Source organism: Panthera uncia (assembly GCF_023721935.1).
Source record: "Panthera uncia isolate 11264 chromosome D3 unlocalized genomic scaffold, Puncia_PCG_1.0 HiC_scaffold_8, whole genome shotgun sequence".
Taxonomy (NCBI): domain Eukaryota; kingdom Metazoa; phylum Chordata; class Mammalia; order Carnivora; family Felidae; genus Panthera; species Panthera uncia.
The window spans coordinates 3,824,770-3,841,142 of record NW_026057586.1 but is presented as its reverse complement, the minus strand read 5'-3'; the positions used below and the strand labels follow the sequence as shown (position 1 = coordinate 3,841,142).

Genomic DNA, 16,373 nt, shown 5'->3' with positions numbered 1-16,373 from the left:
TTTAAAGTTACTAAAATTTGACGAAGCCGCTCAATTTCATCTGTGCAGCGTTGTGCACCCAGACTAAACTGCAGGGGGAAAAGACGGGGTGGCAGTGTGTGTTTCAGAAATGACTTGTCATGATTAATTTCTTTTTTTTTTTACACCAAACCAATCAGACCATTTAAACATTTTCTGACGTAGCCAAAAAGTTTTTATTTTTGCCATTGGCTCCGGCGGCCCTGAAAATCCCTTTATTTCCTTGATTCCAGTGGACGGCGACCGCACGGTCCTCTTTTTTTCCGAAAACGAACACCGCAGCCTGGACACGGCAGCGTTCGAGCGCTTCCCCCGGAGGAAGCCTCGTTTTACCTTGCAGCTCGACCCCCGGTCCAGCCCGGGGTTGATCGGAAGCTGCCTTCTCGCGTTCTGAATACACGACGCCCGCGGAAAAGTCAAGTTCGCGCCAGCGTCTCAGACACGCGCGACGGCCCGAGAAGCCAGGGGACTCCGTGGCACGCGCACGCCGTAGGGGTCCAGCTGCCACGCGGCGCCGGACGTGGCGGCGGGGCTTCGGGGTGGGGCGAGCCGTGGAGCCGGGAGGCCAGGAGACACAGGGCTGCGCGTGGCTTCCAGAGTTGACAAGGGCAGGGCGTCTGTGCACGCAGGCGGGGGGGAGCTTCCTGCCTCTGCGCTAGGGGAACACATGCGGCCCGGAGAGGAGAAAGGAGGGAAGGGGCCAGGCGCCCCTCTGCAGCAGATGAGCACGGCTGGCGAGTGGTCGCCTCCAGTTGAAGGATGCTCTTGTCCCTTATTAGAGACGTGAAGCGGGTCAAGAAAGGAGGCAGATGAGCCCTCGCCTCTCAGAAGCAGGGCAGACCTTTCGTATGCCTGTTGGGCTCTGACACAGGCTTGGGTGGGAGAAAGATAGGGGGGGCGTTTTGCACGCGGGGAAGTGCATCCGGTTGGGCATTCTAAAACAATGCACCGCATTCTCCCTCGTCTCGGAGACACGGGGCAGGCAGGACTGCACCTTGGGGCTGTAACTTTCCAGGCCGCATCGCATCGCGGGGGGACAAGTGTAGACCCCCCCCCCCCACCACCAGAGTTGGCTTCCTTAAGGAGGAGTGGGGATGAAGGGGCTTATTAGTACCATGAATCGCCTCTCCTGTCAGTCAGACACCCAGAAATGCGCGACGTGCTGCTGGCCATCGCGGGGCCGGAATATAAATCACTGACGATTACATTAGTAGATAATTTGGGAACTTAACAGTTTGCATTTTGCACTTCCCCGTTGTTTTGCTGACTTGCGCTGTTCTTGGCTGTCCGGGATTTTATTAACCGTCTTGAAGACATCTATCACCTCCTTCCTCTTCATTTTCCAATGGGCAGATTTTCCCAGGAAGGAGAGTTGCGATACTGATGCCTGCAGTCGCTGCTCCAAAAAGATTGCTGTATTTCCATTGACATGCAGTGCATTACCATAATTGGCTTTTCTACATGATAGGAGAGAGGAAATAATAATGTCATTTTATTTACAGCCAGAGTGTCGCTTTATGAGACTTCTCCAAGTTTCTGCCATGCTGTGTAGGTCAAATGACATCTTTTGATTAGTCCTGTCCAAAGACTTCAAAGCTGAGTGGCATGTAATGGAGACCTAGTGACAAACCAAATCTAGAAAAGAAATAAGACTGCCAGTTTCCCATTAAACAGCCTGCTAAACAGTACAGCTTCCCCGTGTCGGCTACGGAACCACTCTGACCACCTAAATCAGGGGAATGAAGGGAAGCTGAATTGGACATTAGTACCGCAAATGACTGTGGTGATTGCCACCGCCGCCCCCCTCCCCTCCCCCCAAAATCAGCAAGCAGACCATGTGAGTTACGGGAGGACCGCGCTGCGCCCATCCGTTTCTCTCCTGCCACTTGCTGGTTTTCTGATCTGGTTTATTTAGGTTTGACATCAGCCAAATGGTGTAGCAGGACATCTCTGACAGATATTCTTACTGATTTAACGGGAGGCACAGCTCAGGAAAGATGGATCTTCTGAGACAGGATTTCGGAGCGGTGTTTTTTTCCCTTTTCCACCCCATTTTCTTTCCTTTATGATCCCTGTTGATATGTTGTTCCGACGCACAGTCGAATCATTAGGGCCGTCAGAACTTTTGAGGAAGTGTGTTTGATTGACGAAAGGGAGTCTTGATCCCGACTGCCACACATCGTGTTAGTGTGTGTTTTTTTTGTTTGTTCGTTTGTTTTTGTTTTTTAAGGTTTCCGAACGGGCATTTTGTACTAGAGATTGACAAACTAAGTCATTTCTGCCCCGCAACAGCGAGGTGTACCTTCCCAGGTGACTGGGCCACGTAGAAATTTATACCGTTTGTGTGAACAAAGCAACGTCCTCAGTGCGTTCATCTACATTGATTGGCTTTGGATTAAATCTAGGGTCTACTCGTTCTTTAATTCATTATTCCAGCCGGTCGTTATTGAACAACTGTTTTGCTTCAGGTACCACGCTAGCTGCTAGGAGCCGAGGTCCACAAGGATGTGGTTGGACTCTCATCAGGACGACAGATCACTTGGCCCCCGGTGACGTGCGCACAGGTTGGGGGAGGGGGGGTCCCCCGAGGCCTGGCCAGGTGGCAGTGCAGAACCCATTCTGCAGTAGGGAGGCCCTGGGGTGTGCAGAGAGGGGGCTTGCTAGAAGGAGCCTGGGTGGGCCTGGTTAGAAACAGATTCTTTGTTTCTTTTCAGCTCCCCCCCCCCACCACTGCTTTTTTTTCATGATGGTAAAATACACACAACATAAGATTTACCTTCTAACTGTGTTGAAGTGGACAGTTCAGTGGCATTCACACTGTTGTTCAATCTCTAGCACTTTCCACCTTCCCGAACCGAAACGCTGTCCCCATGAAAGGCTAACTCCCGTGCCTCTCCCCAGCCCCTGGCCACACCCTCCTACCCTCTGCCTCTGTGACCAGCCTGGGTCAGTGTGGCTGCAAGTGGATTCCGGGGGGTTGGGGGACGGCGGGGGGGGGGGGGCGGTTGGCGGATGCCAGTCCCGGAAAGGCTCTCCCCGCAGCCTGTCATGGCTGATATAGATGAACACAACTTTCAGGCAGAACTGCCCAGGAGCAATTCTGCTGACCTTCATGTAGATAAAGATCTGATTTTACAAACAGCATATTCTGAAGACAGGATTCATTTTAAACCCATGCCGCTTATAGTTCCTGATAGAAATGGTTCCATGTACGGTAATATGGGTGCATGTCAGGAGCCTGGCTCTGAAACAGACTGCCGGGAAAGGCCACCTGCTGGTAACGTGTCCGGGGGCAGCTCATGGAATCCCTGTGCCTCAGTTTCCCCATGTGGAAGTCGTAGTTATAGTAGGCTTTCCCCTCATTGTTGGCGAGGGCTTAACACGATCAATAAATGCAGAGCACCGAAGATAGTGTCTGGTCCAGAGAAAGGGCTCCCACTACCTGTTATTAGTCAAGGACATTTTAACCCAATGCATATCGCTGGTTGAGGAGATAGTCTGTGGGTACGAAATGTTTACCCAAGAACAAGCAAATCAGTTCTTTCAAAATAATAGTATATTATTAATCCTCCCAAATAAATTTCCGGTGTGCTGAAAAAAGTCATGCTCCCTATCTAGGTGGATCATTATCTCAGAATCTATTTTATTCCTATCTGAGACCGGATTTCAGTGTTGTCACGGAAAAAAAAAAAAAAAAAAAAAAAAAAGCTTCTGGTGATCATGGCGGGCTCTCTCCCTTTCTACGGAGAATGCATTCATATGTGCGTACTTTTTTCTTTTCAAGCTATGTTGTGGGTATTTGAGAACTGTTAGCGGTCAACATCCTTTTTTTCTGCACATGACTTGGCTTTGCTAATTTCCACCTGGAGTCCTCTCCCATAGCTACCTGCTGCCTTTCTTTCTCCCTCTGGATATTTTCGTTCCCCTTTCTTTTCTCAATAACTTCAACATGCCCAGCACTTCTTTCCAAGCGGTTTCATCAACAGAACCAACAGAGACAGAGAGGAAGAGAGAAACACGGGAACTACAAAGTCAGGAGTTGAGTTTCCTTTATTTAGCTGCTCTTAGTGAGAAAGGCGGTCCTGTGGGAACAGCTGGAATAGAATTTGTTTTGTTGCACCACGAGCGAATCTTTTATCTTAAAACCTTTTCCTAGAAATTGTCGAAGCTTGTGTGTTCTCCAAGAATCCCACCTGCAGCCAAGGCACCGAGAGGTGTGGTCTCTGGGCGGACTCAGGGCACCACGCACGACCTTTGCCAGAGATCGGAGAGGAAGTGTCCTCAGACCGACTAGGAATTGCTATTTACGGTAAATTTCTGAAAAGGAAAGTAACGACGAGTTCAAGGGCCCTGAGTCCCCCCCCCCCCCCAATTACATGGAGCATCGTTCCAGCCTCTGCTTCGGATCTCGGGGAGACGTGATGTCAAGAATGCACGGGGCTCGCACCTAGACTGTGACTCTGGTACCTTTTCCATCCGTTTAGCCAGGGGACTATCTCCAGCTCCACTTAAGGATGCAGATGAAGAGTGAAATCCCTTCACCTGCCGAATTTACTTCTCTGGGTGCCCCAGGCACCCCGGGCCTGCAGTCTGCCTGCACCCCCTCCCCGGTGTGCTCAATAATGCAGCAGGATTTTGCTTCCACCAAAGTGTCACCTGTCTAGGTGAGTTGTGCCAGTGTCTATGTGAAGTGACAGCCATCTTTGAGTACCAGCGTCTTTAACTGACTTCTCTTTCATCATTCATGTTGGAAAGGTAACATTTTCGACAAGGTTGTTTCCCTCTCCCCACTCTTGTTTCTCCCCACCTCCTCCCCCACCGCCCCCCCCCGCCTCGCCCCTCCCCACTCTCGTAGCGCACCTGATCAAAACATCATCGCTGACAAAGGGTTCCTTCTCCAAATTAAATGAGCCCAACTAACCTGGGAATTTTCATGAAGAAAGCAGGTGAAATGCTGATGTGCAAAGTTAATGAATCTGGTAACAGAACCTTCTTGAGCCTGGATGATCCGATCCAGCGGCGTTCCGTCTCCCCACGCTTCCTGTAAAGAATGTATGGAAGTCAGTTATGCGGCGTGATTCTAACATCTGTCCTACCCCAGAATGGTAATTTGTATAAGTAATGGAAACAGGTTAAATACTTCCATTCTAATGTTGCCGGCAGGGATGAAAATGAACATTTCGATGAAATCATCTCGACAGAGCGGAGCGGGGAGGGGCCTGGGCTCGTTCATTTCCACTCCCTTTGGTGGTGGAGGCCTAATGAGAATGCCCGCGTGGATAGTGCGTCAGATGGGAGAGGAAGGGCAGGGAAATCTTGGAGATCGCAGTTGCCGAAGCGCCGCGAGGCACAAGGCAGCCTGGCCCCCACGCCCGCCTCTGCTCATGACCGGGCTCCGCTCCGAGGGGCCGAGGGGGGGCGAGCAGGGCCGGGGCCCCTTCGCCCTCTCTGTCGGACGGCCAGCAGGGGTGGTCTTCGTCCGCCGAAACCCAAGGGTGGTCTTGCGATGCCTCTTGGAGCCTGATCTCAAACCCTCAAAGGGACTGTGTTTTCTTCATTTCTCTGTCAGTGTAAATGATCTGCTTTTTGAGTGGTTTTCTCTTTGCCTAGAAAGTGACTGTGCATCCTCAGGCGGCCATGTGAAGAAGCCATTTTATTTGAGTTGTTGGTGCTATTTCACGTTTCGTAAGAGTCGGCACTCCCTTCCTCTTCACGGTGCCCCATGCACGTTACTCTGCGTCTAGAGAAAGCATGAAGTCTTCCAGGAAGAGAAAAAAACCCAGTTGTGCCAAGTGTCCCGTAATGTCCTTGTCAATTCAAGTATGTGAATGTGGATTATTCAATGTATTTTCATACTAAAATGCTGAATGTGTATGCTGTGTTTGCCAGGATCACTACCTCCCTCCAAGTTAGATGACATTACTTAAAATCCAAGTGGGCTCAAGGTGGAAACAGTAGTCAGCTAGCCTGTTATATGAAATGCCGACACCAGAATGACTCCAGATAGCTGCATCTGGGGGCGTGGCAAGAGCTGAGCATCGTTTATTGAAAGAACACATCCTTCGCTTTATATCGGGATGTTTTGCCACCAAGTAGGAACGGATACGGGTGGGTGCTTGCACGTTGTGAGAGCGGGCATTCTGAGTAACCCGCTATAATCCAAAGCACAGATTTGGAGCTGACTTTTAGAAAGCAAGCCAGGTTCAAGGCAAAGCCTGCCTTCTATCGTTGTTTCAGCTCTTCCAAATGAGGCACCCCCAGTTGGGTTCATCTTCCAGAGGGGCAGGGATAGCGAGGAGGCAGAGTCCTGGAGCATTCGTCTCCTGTGGAATAGAGCGCGGGGCGGTTCTGGAGAACACCTTTCCATAGTGCGTAATTGGGGTAGAGATGAAGGGGCAGGCTGAGGGGCTACAAACCTAATTGCTCACAGCCAGTGATATTAAGACTCGAGGGAATTTGGAACTTCACTCCGTTTAGCCCTTAAAAAACAAATACAGCTGTCCCTTCCCACCATCCTTAAAATGACCGTGGAATAGAGCAAGTTGTGTTTCCTTCAAAGAAACAAAGATGTTTCTTGGAATGTTGGGCTACAATTTGAGAAATATCGTTTTTATCTCATTTGCCAAAGATAAGATGTTTGTGCCTCAGTGTATAATTACGGTTCGAGATGAAAATATCTTTTCGGGCAATGCGTGTGTATTTTTACATTTTCAGCCGTCAGGGTGCACATTGTTGACATCAGATTAAACTCTAACAGGGGCCGTATACATTGCCTTATGTCCACTTGCATTAGAATGCACAGGATTTCGTGTTGCTTAAGATGACAGCACGTCTTTAGGGACACACTGGCATCCAGAAGGCCCATTTTATGACAAAAAATATTAGCAAGATTTAATTTCCTTTTTAAATGATATCTAACCATAGAATCTGGGTGTTTCATTCCCATTTGGGGAATGAAGAGGCCCGTGCAGCTTTTATCCATTGACCCAGGCGCACGCTCGCGCACACGCATGCACACACCTGCACACACCTGCACGCAGACACAGGTGCAGGCACGCACGCGCACGCACGTGGGCTGGCGGCATCGTCTCTCCTGCCTCACAGGTGCCGCCGTGTGCTCGTTCCGACGTTCCGTTCCACTGCTGGGCGTGTTCTCCCAGGCACCGCAGGACCCACCGCGTGTGCACAGACCGGCACACTCCACACCGCGTGCCGGGGCTCGGGAAGGGGCGGCGGGGGGTGGGGGGATGATGGCAAGGCCGTTTTTACACAAAAAGAAGTGGCAGAGGATGGTTTGGAGTCTTTGTTTCATTTGACGGGGAGAAATGTCACTTGTTTCTGCAAGTGATCGTGAGAGGAGAGTTATATACTGCGGTTACCGTTCCCAAGCTTAGTCATTCATCAGATTTCCGCGGGGTGGGGGGTGAAGGCGCAGGGGAGGGAGCGGCGCTGAGGGTGGGGGTTTTCGTGGCGAAAACGCAGTGATGTGGAGCTGACTCTGTTTCCTGTGAAGCAGTAGCTGCTCGCATAAAAGTCTCGTAGGCCAAGAAATCACACTCATTCACCTGGCGAAGTGCATTGTTCTCGCAGTTTCGTCACTAGAAATAACAGTGTCCGCAAATACTGTATTTTGGCACATCTGTACCCGTATAGATCTTCGGAAAGTTGTAGCTTGCAGTGAAAACAAAAGGTGATGGCAAATAATTGCCTGAACTCGGCACTTTTTGTGAGTCAGTCTCTCTCTGCCTCGGTAAGAAAAATTTCGAAGGCATCTAGGAAAGCAGTTGTGAGAACTAAATGGTAACAGTAGAAACAAACCCAACTGTTGTAATGAGAGAAGGATGCTTTCTGTCGTGGCCGTGTGGATGTCCCTTTGCTCCAGTCACCACTGTGGTCATTAAGGGGTTTTCCAGGAAGTTGGGTGCTGTGTGACCTTGTGTTAAGCTTCCAATCAAGTGTGGAAATTCTCACGTGGGATATTGCAGCAGGATGCTGTGGTGGCGAATCACAGGGGCACATCATTTGCATCTGGCCATAGCCGACTTAAGGAGAAAAACTCCCCTAGCTTTCTGTTAAAAGTCCGCCTGTCACCCATGTCCGCAAGTCCTTGTGTGTCCCCGCACCTGATGACCTCCGTGCCTCCATCCCCCAAAAGCTGAAGCTCCTGTTTCTCCTGTCTCATCCTGTGCCTTTGCGAGAATAAGACGCTGGGTTCGAAACGGACACGCTCCCGAGACACGAGCCCTGGGTGGGGTTCAGAGACCGTGGAGCCCTTGCTCTCCATCGCGTGTCACTTCCGTGTTCCGACACCCCTGAGGAGTGAAGGTCTGCGGGAGTTGGCTCGGTGGCAGAAAACTTGGTTGAGAAACTGTAGGGCGCACCACGTGCAATGCTGCAAAGTGACCAGATGTCACGTTCGCTGTTGGTTCGCCATGCCAGCTCTTGTGTAGATGGCGGATAGTCCGAGAACCAACAGGTGCTTGAGCTGACTTACACGTCTTTGTTGGTTTCGGCCGCTTGGGGAGAGATTCCATGTACGAGTCTCCCCTCCTGACTTGCAGACGTCATCCGTGAGGATGAACCTGACCCTATCTGATGGAAGTCTTTTCTGGTGTCGGTGGTCAGATCGTACCAGGTTGGAACCCAGCGTTCTGGGCATGGCTTGCGGATGTTGGGTTTGTAAGCCCAGGCTGGTCCGACTGCCAGAGAGCGGCGTCGTCCTTCTGCGGTGCGGAGGCAGCGACTGGAAGCCTGGGATCCCCCCTGCCTGGCACTGGGTGTGCACCTGTTGGCGATGGACCAAGGGAACGTTAGCACAGTTTGTGAACCTATTGGCCAGTGGTGGCGAAAGGTGTGTGTTTTCCCAGGATCGTGGAAGAATTACTGACTTCTTGCTCTTTGTGCATCATTTTAAGTTCTCTTCTAATTTTGCAAGGTTCTCGTGCATTTTTCCTTCCTGACATCACTGAAAACTGGTGAAGGTTTGCAGTCTCGTTAATCAGGTCTAAGCCCTACTTTGTGTTATGCCGTTATTGTGACTCTGGATGGAAGGCTAAGACCTGGCGTGCCACTGGGAGGCTGGGAGGAGCCTTAAAAGGGGGTTTCTTCTTCCTCTTTGAACTCGACATTGCATTCGGGGACCGTGAGGAAAGAAGAAATGATAGTGAAGGAAGTTACCTGTGGATTCCTAATTAGAATGACGAGTTGGATACAAATGACAGGCCATTCTATTTATGGACTCTGCAGTTCTTAAAAATGGCTTCTAGCAGGTTTTAAATAAAGAAACAATTCTGGTATAAATCAGATGGTTTTGCAGACCAGTACGTTAAGATTGGTACCAGGCAATTAAAATCTGCCAGAGTGATAGAAAAATTTTTGCTCCTATTACATGAGAGCAGAAGTGGTGTTTCAGCTTTGCTTGGCAGAGTATCTTCCTGCGAAAAATCAGAACGTATGTTCGTAAATTAACACGTATCCTGCTTGTACTTTAGTGTCCGTTTCAGAGTAGGAAGGAATGAGCTCTTACCTATATCTGCTTTCTCTGCATTTTTTATTTCCCAGTGTATTCTACCTTTCATCAAAACCACCTGCTCTGCTCGTAACAGAGGTGAAGTAACTTTACAAGTGATCAATTATAAATTTGGAAGAAAGTGTGTTTTGCAAGACTCCACGACGAATTGCAGCTGTACATTTATCACGTAGGTGTGTGTGAGACCCGTTTGTGAATTGGCCCCTTGGAGTAAATGTATTTTGATATAATGGCCATCTGCTCATGGATATCACATTTGCCGGTCTAAAACCTAGTTGGATGTAGATAGACGTGTAATTTGGTAGGATTGTATAGTTTCACCAGGTGGCAATACGATAGCAAAGTTTGGTATTTACTGGAAGCCCGTAACCAAGCAGGGATGAGACCTGTGTTTGATAGTTGTCACTTTTAAATATCCATTTTCCTCATTCACAGCCAACTCTCGATTATGCGCGCTAAGGAGGGAAAGACCTTGGATAAACAGCAAAGTCTCCCAGACTGATTATTGTTCATTTGCCCCCCCCCCCACCGCTGCCGCCCCCCGCATCCTGCACCAGCCTCGGGAAGAGCTGCTAATCAGGAGCCCCCTTCTGCTCCCTTCGAGCCCCCATCCCCCTTTCTTCCTCTGGAAGGAGTAGCCGTCAGGGAGACTGCTGAAGGGCAGACAGAGGGGCCTGGAAAACGCGGAAGTTAAAGACCGCACTTCCCGAATAATCCCCTGGTGTGAATTTGGAGTCTGATTGGTAAGTGCACCATCTACCCAACGATGAAGGCCAGTAATGGGTCGGCTCTCAGTGGGACAGACCCTTATTTTGTTCCGATTGTTCAGAGGTTAGTGACAGCTTGAGAGGCACGAGACTAAGCAGGGGTGCCTCTTAGGCCCAGAGTAGGGGGACGGTCCCTCCGTGCGCATTTGCTAGTTTGCTTTGCCTCCGCAGGACCTGAGGTGGAGGCGGCGGGACCCACAGGCACAGACTCGGGCGCGATGATCACGGCTGCCGTGTCCATGAGCGCTTCCTAGAACCCCTTCCCCCCCAAAGACACCAGTAGTTGCCATGAATACAGTTTGGGGAAACTGAGGTCCTGACAAGTGGGTGAGTGTGTGGGGGCCGCACTGTCCATAGGTGACTGGGCTGGGGCTCCTTCCGAGGTGCCTCATCACTCTGTCCCTTCCCCACATCTGTCCTCCTGTCGCGATAATGATGGCGGTCTGTCCACGATGGTGGCCTCATTGGCCTGGACCCTGTAGAGATGAGCAGCTAGAATGTCACCCGTACCCACTTACCCCGGCCTCCAGGTTCAGGCTGCCTGGGGCACTCATCCTTCAGTCACCCCTGTACACACCTAGGGTCCTCCGTGCACCTGCCGTGTGTCATAGATGTGGCTCAGGGAGCCTTGTCTTGAAAAGTAGTTTAGCCCGTTCCTCCTGCTAGAGACGTGGCAAAACCAAAGGCCTCCTTCCCTGCCCAATGCTGAAGCCCGATGTTCGGTTGGTCTTTTCAGGCCCCGTGGGGTAGGTGTGGTCTGAGAATTTCCGTCTTCAGGACAACCCTGTCCTGCAAGATCCAGCCTTCTCGTCCTCCTCAGGTCCAAACTCTTACATGAAACTCAGTGGGTTTTAGAGCACTCTGACGGCTCTGACCCTGGGATGTGAGTGGCCTTGGCCTGAGCCCAGATTTGGAAGGCAGGAGCCGTTGGGGGGTCGCCTGGGGGGCTCGAGCATTGCTTTTAAAGGGCAGGTCTGTAGGCGAGGCGGGGAGGGTTGGAGCCCAGCCCTGACCCTGGGGGAGCCTCAGGAAGGCCCATTCATCAGCTGCCCAGCAGTTAGATGGAGAGGATTGGAAGATCAGGGGTCAAGTGCTGGTGGGTGCTGGCCGTTGGTGGGCATGCAGGGGGTGATGCCCTGGTAATTGTTACTGTGTCTATTGTTACCGTTAGTGCTGGGGCCTTGGAGCCCACTCAGCTCTTGGAATGGAGGGCAGAGGGGTAAAGGAGGCTGGCTGATGGCTCACAGAATCACTCTGGAACATTCCATGGGCTCCCTCACACCTTCGTCTTTGTGGCCATTGAATCCCTCGCCCCTGTTAACGCTATGGCCATCCCGTCGTCTGTGTTCTCAGGTGACCATGAGCGCCCCTACCTGTGGTTTGACTGGAGGGCCACTAGAATGCAGATTACCTGCTCAAGGGGACATGTTCTCTCCACAAGCTAATTTTACTGTCCTATCCTAGGGCGGAGCAGGAAAACACCTCTGGGGTCCGCAGGGTGTCACGATGCGGGCACAGGCAGGTGGCCCCCAGCTGCCCCTCTGGGTCCACGCTTCCTCGGGCTCCACATACGTTAGCGTTGGAAAGTTAACTCCTTCAGGGAATAGGTCAACGGGCTAGAGCAACGGAAGAAGAGTGTCATAGCAGGGAATATCAACTTATCAGGACTGGGATGCTGGACGAGCCAGTGGTAGAGTGTAACCTTAACGTTCTAGAATGGGACAGAGAACATGCGGGCCGAAGGCTGAGGTCCTGCAGCGTGATGACCACCGAGCTGGAGGGCTGAGGGCCGCTGGGGAGGCCCGCCGCCTAGGCCCCTCCTTGGGACCTGCAGCCCCCCTCCAGGAGAAGGTGGGACAGGGACACGCAGTGGGTGGGGTGTGGAAGATGGTCCTGGCCACTGGCATCCCTCCTACCAGAACCCAGATACCACTTGCACCCCTTACGTGCCTGCCCCCTTCTACTTGTTAAAATTTTTTGAAAAGTAACAATTAACAAAGGCCTTTGCACATTTCTCTCCCCAGGCTGGGCCCTGCCCTTCCTGGAACCCCTGGTCCCGGGGTCTGGCTCCCGGCTGCCAGGTGCTCACGGAAGGTTTGCTGCTGCTGTTTCATTCCAGGAACAGAGAGGGATGGCTAATCCTTGTTTGTTGAGGTGAAAACACAGAAGAAGGTTTTGAAGGTAGAGATATTTATCAAGAGCCACGCCACTCAACATAACCCATATATTCTTTATCTAGAAAAAAACCCACTATTAACATTCTTTGAAAAGAAGTTTTCCCTTGTACTGTGTATACAGTTTTGTCCTTTGCTGTTTGCACTTAATGACTCTCCATGTCATTAAAGACACTTAAAACAAATTTTTTTAAAATGTTTATTTTTGAGAGAGAGAAAGAGAGAGAGAGAGAGAGAGAGACTGAGAGAGACAGAGTGTGAGTGGGGGAGGGGCAGAGAGAGAGGGAGACCCAGAATCCGAAGCAGGCTCCGGGCTCTGAGCTGTCAGCAGGGAGCCTGATGCGGGGCTCGAACCCACGAACCACGAGATCATGACCTGAGCTGAAGTCGGATGCTTAACTGACTGAGCCACCTGGTGCCCCTTTATTTTTTTAAAAAATTTTTTTAACATTTATTTATTTTTGAGAGATAGAGACAGAGCATGAGCAGGGGAGGGGCAGAGGGAGAGAGGGACACACAGAATCTGAAGCAGGCTCCAGGCTCTGAGCTGTCAGTACAGAGCCTGATGCAGGGATCGGACCCACGAACCATGAGCTCATGACCTGAGCTGAAGTCGGATGCTTAACCGACTGAGCCACCCCGGGGCCCCAAGACACTTTTTAATGTTTGAATAATTGTGCATCGAGGGGATCAGCTACAAATCACTTAATTACCTTTTATTGTTGGAGATTCAGAGCGTGGCGGATTGTGTATGGAATAATATATAAAGGACATCTTTGTGCAGAAAGCCTTTTCTGTGTTTCGTATCGTGTTCGTGGCTGTCCGTCGCCAAGTACAATTACGTGGCCTAAGGGCGTCAGCATTTCAGACATCTGACTTCTTTGGCTGCGACTCTGTCGGTCACACCCCACGACGGGCACAGAAGAGGTGCTCTGATACTCCCGACGGAATACTTGGGGTTGGTCCCGCTCACAGCAGTTACTGGACGTGCTCGCCGGCACTGGGACGCTGACGAAGGAGAGCAGCTTCGTTCTGAGGTGGCCGGGTGTCAGGTGACCCAGATTTGAATGCCGCATTGTTTCTTCCCCGCGTGACCTTGCGGGAGCTGGTCAGCTTCTCAGAGACTCGGTTTCCCCATCTGCAAAGCAGGCATCTCAGTGATGCTGCCTTGAGGGCTCGTGGGGTGTGGCGAGGTGATAGTGTGGACACGCCCCTCCCAGCGGGGCCCGCGGGCTGAAAGTTGAGGTTTCACTAAGAGGACAGGCGAGTAAACATCTCTCAGTTCTTCGGGGAACAGTGGGTTCTGGCAGGGATTAAGAGGGGCGTCACGACGGAGGCGACATCTGAGCCTCCCCGTGAGGATAAGTGTTCACGAGGTCCGGGGAGGCACTGTCTGGGCCCGGGTCCCACCCGGGGCTGGACACGTGGCAGGAGGAGGGGCCCACGTGGGGATTTGTACCCACCCCGCCCCCGTGTAGGACATGACTTTAATGGAGATTTTAACTCCGGGATGGCGAGAGCGGGGTCCCCGGGCTGCGGGACGAAGCGGGGTGGCCTGGCTGGAAGGCTGCTGCAGCGGCAGGTGGTTGGCGTGGGGTCCGGATTGCTGAGGTCGGGGGCAGCGCTGGATGCCGGGCTTGAGAACAGGGACAAGGGCTGTGTCTCCGGAGTGGGTGACTTGTTTTGTTTGGGGTGGTTCAGTAACAGGTGATTTGGGGGGGGTCCTAATTCGGGGGTGAGCGCGCTGTTACTTGGGGAGGGGGCAGGAGGAACGTTTTGTTTGCACATAATTGACTTGGGAGTATCTGGAACACTCACACCGTGACAAATTCATGTGGCAGCAACTGGAGCTCCTTCTGTGTGCCAGACACAGCTCACTCTGCAGACGTGCAAGCCCAGCCTTCACGTACCTCCCCTGTCAGGGCCTGTGGCCAGCGGGTCTGTCCGGGGGGCGGGGGGGGGGGCATCGATTCGGTGGTCCTAGACATGTGCGCTGGGGGGACTCCCGGAACAGGTGGCATCCCCTGAAAGAGACCGCCGTCCAGTTGGCAGGACCAACGGGAGGGGGTGGCTGGAGGCAGCCGGTGCCCTCGTCCGGGGACAGCAGGGTCAGCGTGTGCCGTCCCCAGGGCTGCGGCTGGGGCAGGAGGGACCTTGAAACTGCCTCCCCACAGGGATGCTGGGAAGGTGGGCATGCTGAGCCCGGGGCAGGGAGAGCGGGTAGGATCCCGGGTTTCCCCTTAGTGCATGCTGGGGCTCCCTTCCCGTGAGCTCCAGGAGGGTGGGCACATTAGGGATCCCCCCTCCCCAACACCCGCTTCCTGGAGAACAGCGGACGTGGGTGTCCCAGCCGAGGGAAGGGCTCATTCAGAAATGATACCTTGGGAGGGTTTCCTTGTGGAAGAGGCTGGGGTTTGTTCTGTGTGGTTCTACCTGACAATTGCTGCTTTGGGGGCATGTGGAGTTGTCAGCGGAACTCATTTGAGCTCAACCCAGGAACTTCCCAGTGTAGACTGGACTGCCCCAGGAGGAGGACGACCTGGGATGGAGTGTGGCCCCCGGATACTGCATGCCGTCGGGGGGCGGGGGTGCCCGGGGAAGGGGATGAAACCTGTGCCCGAGGGAGCAGGCAGGTGCCAGCCTCCTTGTGTCTCTACCATTCCAGACCCAGAATGGGTCTGCTGTGGGGACCAGGGGGTGCTGAACGAACTGTAGCGGTGTTATGGGGCATCTCCCATTTCTGGGTTTGCAGACCTGGGACGGAAGTCATTTATTTATTCAGACATGCTGCTGGGTGCCAGCCCGGGGGTAGGCAGGGGGTGGCTTTGCTTCCGTCCAGGGATGGAGACAGACCAGCTGACCGGTGATCCAGGGAGCAGACCCACGGTGATGGGCCTCCCAGGCCGAGCCAAACTGGTTCAGATGAAACCTTTCCTTGCAATTAGTTTTATTTATTTATTTATTTATTTATTTATTAAAAAAAAAAAATCTTTTTTACGTTTATTTTAGTTTTGAGAGGCAGAGAGAGACAGGTCGTGAGTGGGGGAGGGACAGAGAGAGAGGGAGACACAGAATCCGAAGCAGCTCCAGGCTCTGAGCCGTCAGTCAGCACAGAGCCGGAGGCGGGGCTCGAACTCATGAACTCTGAGACCACGACCCGAGCCGAGGTTGCACGCTCAACCGACTGAGCCACCCAGGCGCCCCGAAATTAGTTTTCATTAGTTGCTAGGGCATGAATCCTAGTTTCCTCAAAGAGGACGGACCGGGTCCATGAGGCAGCTGCCTGCCACGGACCCTGGTGTGTTCAGCCACCTACGGGGGTGCCCCTGGGGCTGCTTTGGGACAGCTTAGAATCAGGCCAGCAGCTGCGGGACTTGGGGCCCGCATCTTCAAACGGACTCTGCCCTGCCCGGACTGCTTCGTGGTCTTAGACGTCCCCATCAGAACCCGCAGGGGTGGACCTTGGGGCCCAGGTGATGAGGCTTCATAAACTAGGACCCTTGGCCGGGGGTTGGAGCTTCAGACCTTCAGAGCCCTGGATGGTCCTCAACCCTTAATAATTATACAGCAAATGAAGGCGACGTCCAACTTGGAAATCTTGGGGGTTGGGGGAGGGGTTGTTGCTGTTGTTTCAGTTTTATGAGGTTTACGTTTCCCAGGAGGGCCGTGTAGGATTGTCTTGAGCGCCGTGCAGAGGCCCGTGCCTGTAATAAACCTCAGCCCCTGCCCTACTGCTTATTTTCCCTGCTGGCCGCACAGCATTAACGGCACCGTAGCGCCCGGGTCTGTTAGCGGACCGCTCTTCGCGTGAACTTCAGCTGTGAAACACGTGAACGCTTAGGCTCAGGTTGCTCGATGCCAGCCCCCTCCCCCCCACCACCAACC

The 16,373-nt window shown here is 52.5% G+C and overlaps 1 protein-coding gene across 1 annotated transcript in view; it reads left to right on the top strand.

Annotated features, from left to right (window-relative positions):
• Positions 1–13,998: 13,998 nt before the first annotated feature.
• The window catches only part of TSHZ1 (teashirt zinc finger homeobox 1), an 8,856-nt gene continuing 6,481 nt past the window's right edge, over positions 13,999–16,373 (top strand). The window contains 1 exon segment of the mRNA XM_049620252.1: positions 13,999–14,157. Within this exon segment, the coding sequence (XP_049476209.1) occupies positions 13,999–14,157 (159 nt within the window).